This window comes from Periplaneta americana, chromosome 2 (assembly GCF_040183065.1).
Source record: "Periplaneta americana isolate PAMFEO1 chromosome 2, P.americana_PAMFEO1_priV1, whole genome shotgun sequence".
NCBI lineage: Eukaryota > Metazoa > Arthropoda > Insecta > Blattodea > Blattidae > Periplaneta > Periplaneta americana.
In genome coordinates, this window is record NC_091118.1 from 109641821 (window position 1) to 109658175 (window position 16355).

The 16355-nt window shown below is 34.6% G+C and overlaps 1 protein-coding gene across 4 annotated transcripts in view; it reads right to left on the reverse strand.

Moving 5' to 3' along the window:
* Positions 1-478: 478 nt before the first annotated feature.
* The window catches only part of LOC138694494 (aldehyde dehydrogenase, dimeric NADP-preferring-like), a 197924-nt gene continuing 182047 nt past the window's right edge, over positions 479-16355 (reverse strand). For 3 of the 4 annotated variants that reach the window (XM_069818266.1, XM_069818264.1, XM_069818267.1), the window contains exons 10-12: positions 10749-10884; positions 5539-5689; positions 479-948 (exon numbers count right to left, since the gene is read on the reverse strand). In XM_069818266.1, the coding sequence (XP_069674367.1) occupies positions 913-948; positions 5539-5689; positions 10749-10884 (323 nt within the window). In that variant the 3' untranslated portion in view covers positions 479-912. Of the gene's footprint in view, positions 949-5538; positions 5690-10748; positions 10885-16086; positions 16203-16355 lie in introns of all 4 variants that reach the window. The other variant, XM_069818265.1, reaches the window with a different exon arrangement.

Below are 16355 nucleotides of genomic sequence, written 5' to 3' on the forward strand. Positions count from 1 at the left end.
AACAATGAAAATATGCAAACTGCAATAATTATTAACAAACATAATAAAATATGTCAGCATTTTTACATACGTAGTCAGTGGGATGCGAACCTCTTAAGACAACCCCACGTGCCCCTGGGATATGCGTACCATAACTAGAATACTATTGCTCTATAGGGCTTTCATTTAATTTATATTATTTTTATCAGTGTTTGTATTTTTTTGTATTTATATGTGGTATCTTGTAGGATGGAAGAGAAGGCCTTATGGCCTTAATCCTATCAGATTAAATAAATAACTTTAACAAGCAAAAGACGCTGGAAAAAACAGACCTACCTCGAAGTTTTAGTAAGATGTTTTGTGATGTGAGATTTGCTATTAACTTACACTATGAAAGATTATAATCAATAGAACAAGATTCAGCCAATTTAGTTTCCTGAAGATTTCCTTCATGCATCTATGTTAATGAGTGGAATGGAAAGAGATTACATACCTTAAATAAAAGTCAGACATTTCATTTATTGTGTTTTACACTATATATACATTTCAAGTCCAGTCACCTGTACCTATTTCAAAATCTCTCTTTGGTTTCTCACTACAAGTTTTTAAACTAAGTCCTCTGTTCTCTCAAAGATAACAAAGGAACAGCACCATAACAACATAGTTGTTTCAAAACTTCACACAGAGCTTCGCTCAAGTGATTCCCTGCACTTCTAACTGGATATATAAAATCTGTCATGTACTTGCATTCAATTGTATATACAAATTATATTTCTGAACACTGTTCTTCAGTGCAAGTTGCCATAAACCAACTTCATGGAAATGTAAATACCTTGTATGTACTGTATTTAAAATTAAGAGAGTAATTTGAAGAGACTTAAACACACGTAGATGTATATACATAAGCACTTATAAGTTCAGAGCTAGACTGCTTCAGTTGGTGGCATCAATATCAGAATCACCGCTCGCCTGTGAAAGAAACAAAGTATAAAATTATCACTGTATTTCTTAGTTGATGGGAGATGCATAGACAAATAGAATATGATCTCAAAATCTTTGAAGTACAAATAAGAAACACAACATGATGGGAATGGATATCACACAATCAATCAGCAATCTATAATTCATCATCATCATCATCATCATCATCATCATCATCATCATCATCATCATCATCATCATGTGGCGGCAGTAGTAGTAGTAATAAACAACAATCAGTACACTCTCCCATACTGACATGATAATCTCCGGAATTTTAATGTTACGTTTTCGTCCAATTGCTGTCTCGAACGAATTTATAAGTTGTACTAACAATGGCCCATTTTTGCGACAAGAAAAATCCTTTTTACAGTCTGACACTGTTTAATAACATACAAAGGCTGTCAACAACAATTGAACGAATATTTAAGTTGTACCAACAAGAACAAAGACCAATGCGCTTCTAACATTATACAAAAACAAATAAAAATCCTTCTGAAGGAAGAAAAAAACGTTGCTACCCACAATATTCACGGACCCTCAGAATGAGCTTTGGGGACCATTTTGAGAACCATTGCTATATGCTACAACTATTTTAGTAAACAAAATTATTATAGGGCCTATTTGCTAAACAAAACTAACACTGAAAACTACGCCAATAAAACCAGAGCACACATGACTTCTTAACTGTAACAATCAACGTTGCTGAGGCACCCACATCGTAACTTTAATATAGATGCATTCTTGTTTAACAATAATTTCACATGGATAAAATACGGCACTACTGTAGTTAAAATGGAGAATTGTAATTGAAGAGTGTAATTCCAAAACGCATTCAGTCCATCTTTGTTAAAGGACTGAGCTAGTTTTTAAGTGACATGCACAATAACACAAACTTTTAGACAAGGAGTGGCTTTGTTTTGAAAGAAAAGTAGCTTATAATATAATGATAAAGGTCTAAAAAATCATATATATATATATATATATATATATATATATATATATATATCTGTGTGTGTTGTGGGATTTAATCGAATAATCGAGTCGATTAAAATTAATCAGTTGTAGGTAGTTGATATTAATTATTATTTTATTAATACAAACTCATACTAAAAATTCAGACAATATTCCGACAATATCAATTAATCGATTAAATTCAAATAGTTAATCAATTAAATATTTTGATCGATCAACAGAACTAATATATATGTATAAGACCTGTTACTAAATCTACGTCTTACTCTGTGAAAAAATTTATTAAATCTACATACTTAGACTTCAACAAACAAAATTTGATAACACAATATCAAGGGAAAAAATGGAACTCTCTGTATCATAATCCACAGTTAATTCCCGATTTACCACGAAAATCGTCTGTAGCTGCATTTAGATTGGCAACAGGCCATGATTGTTTGGGCAACCACCTGCATAGAATTGGACTATGTCAGTCCCCTAACTGCCCATTGTGCAACTCAAACCATGAAATGGATTCGGAATACCTCAAAATCTGTGCTTCAGTGGCTGACCATGATAATATCTTTGAAAAATATTGGAGTGCAAGAGGTCAAATGACTTTATTGTCAAACGCCTGGCATTAGAAAACAACAACAACATATATATATATATAAATCATAAAAATGGCCAAATGGACTGAGCGAATTTTGGAATCGCTGTTCAATTTATATGGGCTATTCTCTGGATATGGTAAAATTTGTAGTCATCACCTAATAAGAATTAGAGAAAACGTATAAAGTTATTTTTTTCTAAAAGAGTCACTAATTTAAAACATGAGGGGATTATGAAAACTTTTACTGGAAATGTATTTATTTACAATATATTTAGGCTATCAAAACATTAAAGTCCCCTCTGTGGACTGTCCCTACATCCGATTTATAAGAATCAGAGCACCTTTATTTATCAAATTTTCGTTAAAAATTTACTTTTCCAATGAATAATACAGTAAAATCCCTTATAACCGATATCTAAATAACCGACAATACCAAAACAACGGCACTTTTGGCTAGGCCAAAAAAAATGTTTAAATCTGCTACATTGCCACAGTCTATGCCGTCACTTTTGCCACATTAGGAAGTTCGCACGAACTTTCATTGTCAGTGAATATTCGAATCTAAAATTAGTGTATTATTTAAAAAAAAAAAAAAAAAAAAAAAAAAAAAAAAAAAAAAAAAAAAAAAAAAAAACAGGGATATTAGATTTAGAAGTTTGTCCCTACAGAACTGAATCTTCCTCCATGGACAACTATAAAAGTGAGGGAAATGTTCATAGAGTACAGCAGCTCTTAGTGTGTGTCTCTGGAATTGATGGGAAAGGAACCCATATTGTTTAGCAGTCAAAGCTTGTTTTCACCAGTGGATCTTGTGTACTGGATTTTAAACAATCAAGTATCATTTTTGAGTTTCGCAAAGTTCTTCCTGTATACTCCGTGGTCACAATAATTAAGGTAGGAACTACACATTAACTGATTAACTATTCTAATATAATTCTGCTTGTGTATTAAGATGTAATTCAAATGTATGAGAGCTACCAATGTTGTAAGCTCAAAACTCTATAGCAATGAAAAAATGAAATCCCTAATTTTGTCTCCTTCATGAACAGTCCCTCCGTGGACTAAGGTGGTCCATAGAGGATAATACTATCTAAGGATGATAAACAATTTTGAAATGAGTAAAAGTTTTTGCTTAGAATTATGTAATAAATATTTTTATTTATAGTGCTTGCTTTTTAAAGAACAATGGCACTAACGAAAAAGCAAAGGCCTAAACGGTTAGATGCTCAAATGCAAAAGAGAACAGAAAAAACTTAGTACGAGATGATCTAGGCAGAAGGTACATGTAAACTCTGTTCTATATGAAGAGACTAAAAGAAATGAGAGAATGCTACAACTAAACAAAGGCTTTTGGAAAAATAAGCAGCCGTGAAAAGAGGGCAATAAGTAATGTATGGAAAGAGAAGGCACTCAAGATAAACTAGAAAGGAGTGGAACTGAGAGAGGGAAGAGAATAGTCAGAAAAAATAGATACAAGCTACAGCAAAAGATAAAGGAACTGAAGGAGAGAAATAAAGATCTAATGCAAGACTAGAAAAGTATAAAGAGTGATAGAGTTGGTTAAAGAAAAGTAAGCAAGTCCTACAGGAGAGCCCAAGAAAGAAAGTCTGCTGACTGCTATTTAGTCAAGATAAAAACAGTGAACATCCAGCGTACAAACAATTGGTGTTTGCAAAAGTTACTGGCAACCAAATACAGAACAATTTTAATAAACAAAAATCACAGAAAGTTAAGAAGACTACAGTTAAACTTTTGAGTGGAAAAATAGTTAGAAAATATAGTTACTTAAACTATTTGCATACAATGACATCACAAAGAATTTTCCGAATTGACAGAATTTGTGATACAGATTTAAAAGGAAAAAGTTTGTTGGAAAAGGCATGTTGTGATGTAGGCCTAATTAGTTTTTTTTGGAAACTGATAAAGTGAGTCGCTTAGGCTTGGGAAGAAGGAAATGCTAACTAGAAATAAAGAGAAGAAATAAAAGAATTTTTGAATGATTCATTTCAGAACCTCAATAACATGTTCAAAGAAAAATATCCTGAGTATGGAAAAAATGAGTCATCAGACTTTTGCCATCTTCAACCATTTTGAATTTCATTTCCCAAAGCATATACACACTTGCCAAAAAAAAGAGACAAAATACTATGCAAACCCCTAATCAAAATTAAAAACACAACGAACTGTAATTAAAAATAGATGGAAAAGTTTATTATGCAAATATTCATCTTCAGTCTCAAATTTTGAAAATGCTAAGAAAATCTGTTGGAGTGCTGTATTCCGCCTCTTCATTGACCATCACTACTTATCCGAACACTTCCACAGAATGGGATACATAGAAGACCTAAGCAGTACTATATGCAACGTGAGAGGACAAATCCTCAACAAAGACCATCTTCTAACTTGCCAAAAACTAGATAGAAAAAGCAGCCAAACCATGAAATATCAAGTCTATACTGGAAAGCAAGAGAAAGAATGGCGCATGCTAATCAAGTCTCATTCATAAGGATCACCACTGAACAACAAGAACGTAGTACTCACGCCACTTCAAAAAGCTGAAGTGGTAAAAACTTCGGTTTACTAGGGTAGTTCCATTCGAATGGACATCTTATTTCAAGGCAGAAAGAATAATTTGAACTTGCTGAGATTAAACTTGAGTTTTCAGTGTGGACAGCCAGGGGATCTAGTCATTTGGGTAACACTGCATCAGAAAAAAAAAATGATCATGAAATAATATCTAATAAGCTAGACTGAAGGGTAAGAGATTCCTTATCGTTGGAATATATGCCTCTTAATTATTTCTTTAGATTTTACCATATTTAAAATCTTTGACTCATTTCTTACAAAAGTAAGTATTACCCAATTTTACAGACTGACGCAAGTTCTCTCCTTTATAAAACGTAGGTAGTCATAGGATTTTCAGCAATATTCACAGTTACTGGGAACGAAGAATGTACTGACAATGGGTTGTGTAACAACTAAAATTATGTGATGATGAATTAGTAAGACAGTACCTTCACAATTGCTGACACTCCACAGGCAACAGCAACGCCAAGAACGAACATGAGGATATAGGGCACGTATTTCAGACTCACGCCTTTCCTCTTCTTCATCATGGTTCCCAGGAAGTTGATCTTCTTCTCAGAATAGGGAGGATACCGGCTCCTACATAATACATACAACACATGACAAATATTTTAGTATTTAGAATGGCCTATAGCAGTGGCGGCTGATTGACTGAGGCAAGTGAGGCAGGGCCTCAGTCACTTGGCTTAACAGAAATCAAATTTTGTGTTTTTATATAATGTATTAGTTATTTGAATGAAGTATCGCTGTAGTAGCATTTAAAACTTTGTGATGTATATAGACCTGTTTTGCAGTAAAATTTACTCCTGAGGCCAGAATCGCTTGTGCCGGGTCTGGTTGTGATGTATATAGATCTGTTTTGCAGTAAAATTTGTTCCTGAGGCCAGAATCCTTTGTGCCGGGTCTGTCTTCTGAATTTCCTGTATTTTCACGGGGTTTGAGCTTGCGCTTAAAACGTTGTAGCCGAGGCACAATTCGTCTGGCCTCATGGCCTGGTCAGGTTTCACTCCTCACATCCATGGGCCGGCCTCAAGGGTAGAGTGGGGTGGGAATAGCAATGGTGACTTGTCTTCCTAAATAGGCCATAAATAACACAAATTCCAGCTCTTTGGCAGGCAGAGACCCACACTATTCCCTCCCCTTATGTCTCAGTTTATGACTTAAGCGAGGGTGTTGTACTATTGTAATTCGTAGTACAGTAGTGAATCTAGGCCAATGTTGTTATGTGTTTCGGGGAAATATAAACAGAAATAAATGCGAGAAATAATGCTGGTGTAGTTAATTAGTTAATTCATTGTTAGAGTGTCCTTTTTCAAGAAGAAATAATATTGAAAGAAAGGAAGTTTTAAATAAAGAGAGAGTCTACCGAGATACCTACGACATCGCTGACAATTTTTCTGACAGATAATCTTAAAACACGAGTTTCTATTGCATCCTGGTATGGGCAACATAAATGGTTAAGTGGTAATGTGATGCAAAATAAACTTCTCTGTTGGCCTTGTTCGTTGCTGTCAAGGGAAAAAAATAAAAAGAACAGAAAAGAGGAGATTTTCAACACATAATGTGGGTTGCTTCATCACACTGAAACAATCACTGAAACTCACAGCATAACAGCTTATTTGGTGAGTGACATTATTTTTCATCAATAGTAGGCTAATAATAATAGACTAATAATAATAATAATAATAATACAGTAATCATGATATTAATAATATAACAATAATAATTAATATCATAAATAAACATTTCCTATCGGAGGCACTTAAACTAGTTGCATCTGGCCTCACCGAGGATTTCGATCACCGGCCGCTACTGGCCTATAGTCAATTTACATCTCAAGGTCTCAGAAAATCCTCCCCTTTCCTCTCATTATTATACAGAGAACAGTTTTCTGTATGCTATCATTATGTCTGGGTACAGTATTTTTTTCTTAAGTTTGGGGCAGATTTTACTAAGATTCAGCATTTATATGTAACTAAATTCTAAATTAGCTCGGAAATGACGCACATGTAATATGTTTATTTTCCACTCAACAAATAAAACTGTATTTAAAAACACGAAGACATTTAAAAACAGTTTCAACAATTTTATTCTTAATTGCATAGAATGCCAAATTACTTTGCTTTTTTTTATTTATGTTTATCTGCAGAGATCTGTGGAAACGTGATTATTATTGATGATTGTTCATAGCAATTGAAATACCGAAGTATTGCTATGGAATTTTCACACTATTTCTATCTTTGCATACTAGACAGCGCCACAGAAATAAAAGTGGCATAACTATCTGCACCAGATATGATCCTTTCAGAATTATTACTAATTTCGCCAATTTTATTTTTTGTTTGTTTTTAGCTTTCAAATTTCAGAAAAATTCTGACATTATACAGAAAGTCTGAATACAGATTCGGATTCAGGACATTTCAATTAACTAGAGACAATCATGTAAGTTAGATTATCGCGTTTATATATAATTATACAGTGTTAGTTAAAAGTCCCGCACCACCTAAATAACTTTTGAAGCATGTGGTTCAGTGACATGAAACTTGGTATGTGGGGAAAACCGTATACTAAGAACTCAATAATGGTATTACCAAGTTTATTCTACTTCTGGATTAACCGGAAGTAACTTCAACTCTCTTATTTTAAATGGAACATCCAATATATTTTTTTTTATTTCTGAATAATACTCATTAAGAGCTTTTCAAAAAGTACCCACACTTGATACTTCTGTACAAATTCAGTGCTGCTAAATAAAAAAAAATAGAAAAGTGTAGGTCTAACAAATAATATGAATAAAACGCTTCTTTTGTTTACTCTGATTTGACTGTCCCTTGTTTATATTATATATATGAACTTCGCCAATTTTGATGTTTTTTCGTTTTTATTTAAAAAAAAATTCAGAAAAACCTGACGAGATACAGAAAATAATTATAAATGCAGATCTGGATTTAGGGCACTTCAATTAACTAAAAAAAAGTCATTTTTTGCTCATGAGGAAGAAAAGAAGTTTTAAAATTCATACTAGTGGTGTCTTTCAGTACTTGAAATTTCGTGGGAATGATATATTTTATCTTGATATTTGGAGTTGATTTGATGATTATTATTATGCATAAAGAATGATTTCCACGATATTTCCACACCATCAAGCGCAAAAAGTATCAAAAGGTGTTCATTAGGGTCAAGAAAGGAGAATTCGCATTGTTTTCTTTGTTTAAATTACTATGTCAACTGATACGAACATTACCATTATTTATCAATTAAATTTAGTATTATTATGTTACTTCAGCTGTTCTTATTGCATTATGAATTGATTCATTGAAGTAAGTTCAGTATATTAACTTCTGAATTATATTTCCTCCTACTCGTATTCAGTATCAATTTTCAAAAATTGTCAGCCTGAAGAAGAGCAGCATTTCTAACCGAACCTAAGAGTGGTAAGCATTAAATCTATCCGTAGCTCTTTTGGTAAAAATATTGTGGACTTAAATTATTAATTTAACTAAATCTGTCACTATACGAGTTTAATCCAATGTCTAAGTGAAATTCTGATGTGTCTGAGTAAACAATGAGCAGAAGATTTAATTTCCACAAAAGAAAAATGGCAGCCGAACCTCATTCTCATGAGCCCATTTTGGAAATTTTGAAGTGTTAGGTTAGTATTGTACTGTAGTACCAGTTGTTTCTATCTTTCAACGAAAGTCCTGAATGAAACTAGAGTTGCATACTGTACAATACCCAGTTGAGCATTTTCTTAATTGTGTATCACTTGTATTATGCATTCAATGTTACATGACTGCTGAGTGTTCATGTCGCCACTATCGTTGTATACAAGACATTGTCGCAGTGTGGGCATTGTGGGGATCAAAGAATTCGGGAGGGTATGACACACTCTGCTAATTCGTGGAATCAATATCAGTTAATTTACAACGGATGGGTAGTAGCAATTTCATCCAAATCTCTTTCTAATCTTGCATGAATTGTATTTTGTTGTATGTAACTTCGACTTGTATAAATGTAATCTTCATCATACGATGTTGGATGACGTGTATACGTCCGTTGATGTGACATATTAATGAATTTAAATACTATTATAGTCACAATCATGCCATGGTATGAAAGAAAAATTTCACAACCTCAAGTGGGAATCGAACCTGCGACTTCCTGTTCTCCGGTCAGGCGCTCTACCACTGAGCTATCGAGTTCGTCTCATGCCAAAGGCTTGGAATTATCCTTTCATACTGGCGACTCTGTTATAGAGTACTGTCCATAGCGTCTGATCTAGTCAGCACTGCTTATGGGTGAGAAGAAACTTTACAAATGTAATCTTCATCATACGATGTTGGATGACGTGTATACGTCCGTTGATGTGACATATTAATGAATTTAAATACTATTATAGTCACAATCATGCCATGGTATGAAAGAAAAATTTCACAATCTCGAGCAGGAATCGAACCTGCGACATCCTGTTCTCCGGTCAGGCGCTCTACCACTGAGCATGATTGTGACTATAATAGTATTTAAATTCATTCGACTTGTATGTTTGAAAATATATAAATTGGTTGAGTTGTAAGATTTTATGAACCTGTAACAGAGTAAAATAATATATATTTACACGACTATTACACTTTTACTATGTCATACTACTTTTGATCAATAAAATGGTACGGAACAAACGTGTTTCAACCAATCATGGCTGCTTATCCTACAATTTTTATCACCTCCCTAGCATTTGTTTGTTTGTTTACCAACATTGTACTTTCAATAATTGTATCTTTTAAAATGATTCATGTTTATTTCATCATCCTTAATTAAAACTTTTATATCATTTATCTTGTTTACATTATTTAGGTTATGTTAAAGCTTCTGCTGTATGAGATTATGGATAGTCACGTATCAGAGATTGTTTAATATATATTGATAATTGAAGTGGAATGCAACTGTTTTGATAAAAATGAAACAATCAACAAAGTCTTCGACAAGTAATCGTCCATAGAGTTCAATGAAGATTGTATGGTTGGCACAACTGGTAACAAGAGAACAACTCATAACACACTACTGCCATCTAGCAGAATATTTGTAATGGTGAGATGGTACAATAATACATTTTGAAGACAGTTTAGTATATTAATAATAATCTGTGGCGCTATAGCCCGTGAAGGGCCTAGACCGACCGGCTGGCTGCTGGCCTCACGCCCATATGTCGAAGCAGAGGTGGACGATCATCCAACCAGAATGGAGGTATCCTGTGGTTAGCACGATGATCCCCCCAGCCGTTATAGCTGGCATTCGCAACCGGATTTCGCTACCTATTGTAGCTCCCCAAGTGCATCACGATGCTGGTGGGCACCAGTCCCATACACTGGCCGAAATTTCATGAGAAAATTTCTTCCCCCATGAGGACTCGAACCAGCTCGCATTCCGTAACGCGAGTCCTAGGCAGGATGCCTTAGACCGCGATGTCACGGCACGGGACGTTTAGTATATTAGTACGTCAATTAATATTTTATTGTATTAGCATGCTTAATATCTTCTAATCCTTACATACTTTCTTCTAATCGTGTTCATATTTTTTGGTAACACAGTTAATACTTTAAAATGCACGTAGTATAGGTGTTGTGTCATATGTTACACTTACGTAGCCAGTTTTTCTGCGATAGGATTGAAGTCCTTCACAAGACAACTCTTCTTGTGTGTGAAGGTGTTAAAGCTATATTTTCCATGGTATGCTCCCATTCCACTATGGCCAACACCACCAAAAGGAAGAGTATCAACTGGAACACAAATTATAATTTGCTTCTGAACCTGTTGTTAAATTTGGATCTGTTTGCAGAACGTTAGTGTTACTAATATAAGATGACGTTAATTGGGAGAGAAAGCTATGGTGAATTATTCAGGAGGAATTTAGACTGAACTTCTTCCACTGCTTGTGAAATACTGACATCACTATGTTTTGAATACAAGACAAGACAAGACAAGAGAATAGTATTCTAGTATTCTACTTATTGGAATCATAAATGGCTACATCCACTTGATACACCAACAACTGAGAACAGAAGGCGAAATTTGTAGGTAAACAAACAGGCAATTGCGATGAAAGAGTAACGGAACAGAGAAAAATTCTCTCCGGCACCGGGATTTGAACCCGGGTTTTCAGCTCTACGTGCTGATGCTTTATCCACTAAGCCACACCAGATACCCATCCCGGTGTCGGACAGAATCGTCTCAGTTTAAGTTCCAACTCTTGGGTTCCCTCTAGTGTGGACTTCAGTCCTACGTTCATAGACATCTATGACGTAGTGCAGAGGGCGGCCACTAGAGGGAACCCAAGAGTTGGAACTTAAACTGAGACGATTCTGTCCGACACCGGGATGGGTATCCGGTGTGGCTTAGTGGATAAAGCATCAGCACGTAGAGCTGAAAACTCGGGTTCAAATCCCAGTGCCGGAGAGAATTTTTCTCCGTTCCATTACTCTTTCATCGTATGATGACGCAGAATATCTGCATGGAAATATCATATGTTCTTTGGTACATTAAAATAAAATAATATAAACAGGGAATTACTTCAAATCTATATGAAGAAAGAAACTAACAAACGAAACAAAAATTAAAAGATTCAGAGTTTTGTCTCATTTCTTCCTTTACTTTCTCATTACATATATATAGAGAGAGTCAAGCCTAAGGAACCGGTACTTTTGTTCTCTCTACACTAGTCTGGCATGTGATCTCTCACGTAACTAGTGAATGATTTATTTATGAAAATAAAAACAAAAATTACCTGAATTTTGGAGCAATTGCTTAAAATATATTCCATTATTTTCTATATACATGTTGCAGCAATGTATGAAATTCTGTAACACCCTACACATGAGGTCAGGAAAACTCAATACATAATTGCCAAACAGTATCTCACAACTCACTAATAATGCCAGCTACTTAGGTTTAAGGTCAGTTCAGGACACAATGTGTGGGTTTTCATCAGTTGTTGCACCATGCTCGCACTTAGTCAGCTGCCTGAACCATTTTGGTTGTAGTAACAGTTCAACAATATTTACGGTCCGCCATATTGATTTCAATATCGACAGATCTTTTATAAAAGAAAACCCATTACATTGTCATATATGTTATAAAATATAAGTGCATCTTATCTTTTATTTATTTTTAAAGATGGTTAGATACCTACACAGTACAGCAATTTATTTCCCTCATTGAAACATATCTAATGAAGAAGTCATACGAGTTGTGTTGACACAAGTTTCGATGGCACTTTCCAGAGACTACACAACCATCGGAACATTATGTTGTTAAATTATTTAATAAGTGGCGACAAACAGGTTCCGTTCTCGATAAAAAGAAACATAATACAATACGCAATATTAATAAGAATGAGCTCTAGCAAGTGTCCCAGAACTTCATCTCTGCACCATGTGTATAGAAAATGGAGGACATTTGAGCAATTGCTCTGAAATTCAGGTATGATTCTCTCAATTTCCTTAAATAATTCACTAGTTACACGAAAGGTCACATGTCATACCATAATGCCATAAGACAACACGAATGCTATCCACAGGAGCTGGTGATCTGTTCGTCAGACTGTAATGCCTATCTTTAGGTTTGACTCATCATGCACAAAGGCTAAAAAGTGGTTTCTGACCTGTTGGTTATCTCCTATTATTGGGCAAATTTTTTATCAATATTCAAATCAATTCACATTAAAATGATGATTATGAAATATAACACATTTTACTAAAATGTAATGTATTTTTATATAAAGGAAACCTATAAAATGACAATTTACGCAGTGCAATTATTCGAAAAATGGTTTTTCATGAACTTTTTACTCAAGATAAAAGGCATACTGTATGTTACTGAAAATGATAGTTTTAAAGAAATGAAAACATTGTCTAGTTCGAAGATATAGCAAGAAATGTCAAAAGTGCAGACAGATGGCCTGCTTAATCATGTGAAGTGAATTACAGGTTGTTTACACCTTAATTACAGGCAAGTAGTGCCCTACAAGAATGACCCAAAATAATTATTATTTCATTATGACAGCAAATATGAATACTTTACGAATTATGAACATCTGACCATGGTACTCATTTATGAAGGGGCTGGGCAAAATTGTTAGTTCATTTAATCTTTTATTTGATTATGCTTTATCAACTGTGCAGTTATATGTGGCACCAATGTAAATGGTGACAACAGAACTATATTTTGCAAAAGTACGATGATTCGTCATGAGGTTACTCAACATTCGTCAAAGAATTCAGGAAAACGTCGGAAAAATCTCAACCAGGTAATCAGACCAAGTGGGTATGAAACCTAAGATCAAGGCCAGACTTGGAGCACAAGTTCTAGTCATTTCCCTTAGATCACACCAATGAACCACAGAACTGTTGGTGCAATGCAGCATCTTCCAAATATAAGCAATGCTACATAATGACAGAAGTCAGGATAATAAGGAGTAATGAAAACGTTTGTACTCATACAGTACTGTTCTTTTACCTAACAATCGCATCCAATAATTATAGCAGTATCAAAAATATTTTTGCATAATCTTAATTTGGAGATTTATAAAATGTAAAAGAAAAATAAAAGAAATGGATTTACTTATTACGAAATGGCAGCTATTCCCAGTGCTTTTTCATTGTGGCAGGGCAGGGAGATTACTCACAGTTCAGTAAAGAGTGTGTGGTGTTATCAGATTTTAATTAGTAATAAATAATAATGAATTGTGAAACTTGGACTCTCACTTTGAGAGAGGAATAGAGGCTAAGAGTGTTTGAAAATTAAAATATTTGGGGCTAAGAGGGATGAAATTACAGGAGAATGGAGAATTGTGTAACATAGAACTCCACGCATTGTATTTTTCACCTGACATAATTAGGAATATTAAATCCAGACGTTTGAGATGGGCAGGGCTTGTAGCACACATGAGCAAATCCAGAAATGCATATAGTATTATTCCGAATTCCATTTCTACTGCTACTACTACTTTTATTACAACTCCTTCCATCACCACCTTCACCACTGCTGACGGACTACTACTACTAGTAGTAGTAGTAACCTTATGTACATTAATAATCATATTTTTTAAAGGGTTTAAGTTCATTTTAAACTAATATCCTTCAAAGCTACTAATAATGATTAAATTTCTTTAAACCTATTAATGTTACGGTACTAGATTTTCATATTATTTAAACATTTATTCAATTTTTTTACTTAATGACTTTTTACTTTTAATTATGTTGGAATTCACACGCTATCACTATTATTACAATGCATCCCAGCAAACATTCTCAGTGTTTCTGTTGGTCGACAAGCAACACATCTCCCCCCCCCCCCACCACCACCACTGCTTGCACCTGCAAACTCACGGTCTTCGCCAGATTAAAACTTACGTACTGTTGTTATACTAATAACATTCAGTACTCACACTTCATGTAGAAGCTGCTGGGTGTTGCCCATCTTGTGTGACACTTCATTCACATTGCATCATTCGCTAAACCTGTTTCAATAAACCTATTCACTAAATTTAGTATTGTTTTTCTACATGGAACTGGAAGACCAGGAAATTTACTTCTAAAGCTTTCCCTTGTTCTGCAATATTATTTCTTTTTTTCATATGCACATTTTCAAAATGTATACAGTCTTAGAAAAAAGTTTTGTTGCACAGAAAGGAGGCAGTGCACATGATCAGAGGACGAGTGACCTGGTTCACAAGAGAAGGACTAGTTAAGGTAGGTAATAAAATTAGTTTTGTTTCATTGTATGTCTTTTCATGTGCACTGCCACCTTTCTGGAACTTAGGTATCTGTGCAACAAAACTTTTTTCATGTTCACACACTGAATATGTAACCATTGCAAAACACTACAGAATGTAATAAAGTGCATTTATTTTAAACTAATTCACTGCATGTCTTTATTACAGACAGACTGACATAGCTAATTTCGGGGAATGGGATTCACCAACCATACAACTTGCATGTGGTGATGTCTATCTCATTTTTTCTCATTTTCTCTGTCTTGGCACGTACACAATAAGAGCTTATGCATGGAAGATAATATAAACATCAGTTGGGAGTGATGAAATAAGCTGAACTTTCACTAGCCATATAGGTAAGGGAAAATTAACTCATGAGAACAGTCTAATTGGCATCTTTATTTGGTTAGTCATAAAACAGAAATGTTGAATTTTTAAAAGTATTAAATTTCGGAATGTGTACTATATGTCTTTCTCATGTCAAATTCTATCATACCTGGTTAACATGTTTCGGCCTTGTATGGGCTTTCTTCAGAACTGGTTGTTGTTGGTCTTGGCGCCTTTTGTTTTGTTTCCTGTGGGGGTGTGTTTGTGTAGGAAACAAAACAAAAGGCGCCAAGACCAGCAACAACCAGTTCTGAAGAAGGCCCATACAAGGCCGAAACATGTTAACCAGGTACGATAGAATTTAACACGAGAAAGACATATATTACACATTCCGAAGTGATATTGTGTTAAAAGTTGTGTAATCAAGATGTATTATTAAATTTATTAAAATAACATAGTTCGTAAGTTTTAATCTGGCAAAGTACTACAAGTTCATGGATGAAAGCAGTGGCAGTTGCGAGGAGGAGGACCCTGCAGCTGGTCAGCCAGTAGAAACACTGAGAACATTCCCTGGGACTTACCACTACCTCTAGTACTACTGTTATTACAGGTAGATACATGAGCTGGCATGGCAGGCTGGCCATTAGATGCAGACAAGCAGAGACATAAGACAACAAGAAAACACAAGGCGCTGCAGACAAAAGAATTAATGCACAGACAGACACATACACAAACATGCTAAAAAATCATTCTTTCCATTAACAAGGATGCTAAACCATGTACTGCAATGTTCTGGGCAGCATTATAATATTTTCTTTTTACTACTTTCAATACAGTAATGGAAGTATAATTTAATTCACACATTAAATTCCAAAAGATTTACCTGCAACATGCATGAACGTGTCATTACAAGTTATTCCTCCGCAGGGAACATTCTCTATTAGCAAATTCACGTCTTTCGATTTTTCACTGAAGATGTAGAGAGCTAACGGTTTTTCCCTGTGACAGTTCAAGAAGTCAGAACTAATTAGCAAGACTACAAAGGAATCCTCTCATCTGGAAAAAGTGATTATATGTGGTTAACAGTACACTAACACAAAAACAACCCAAATCTAAAATTAATGCTGAAAAGCCCATTCGTGTATTCTATAA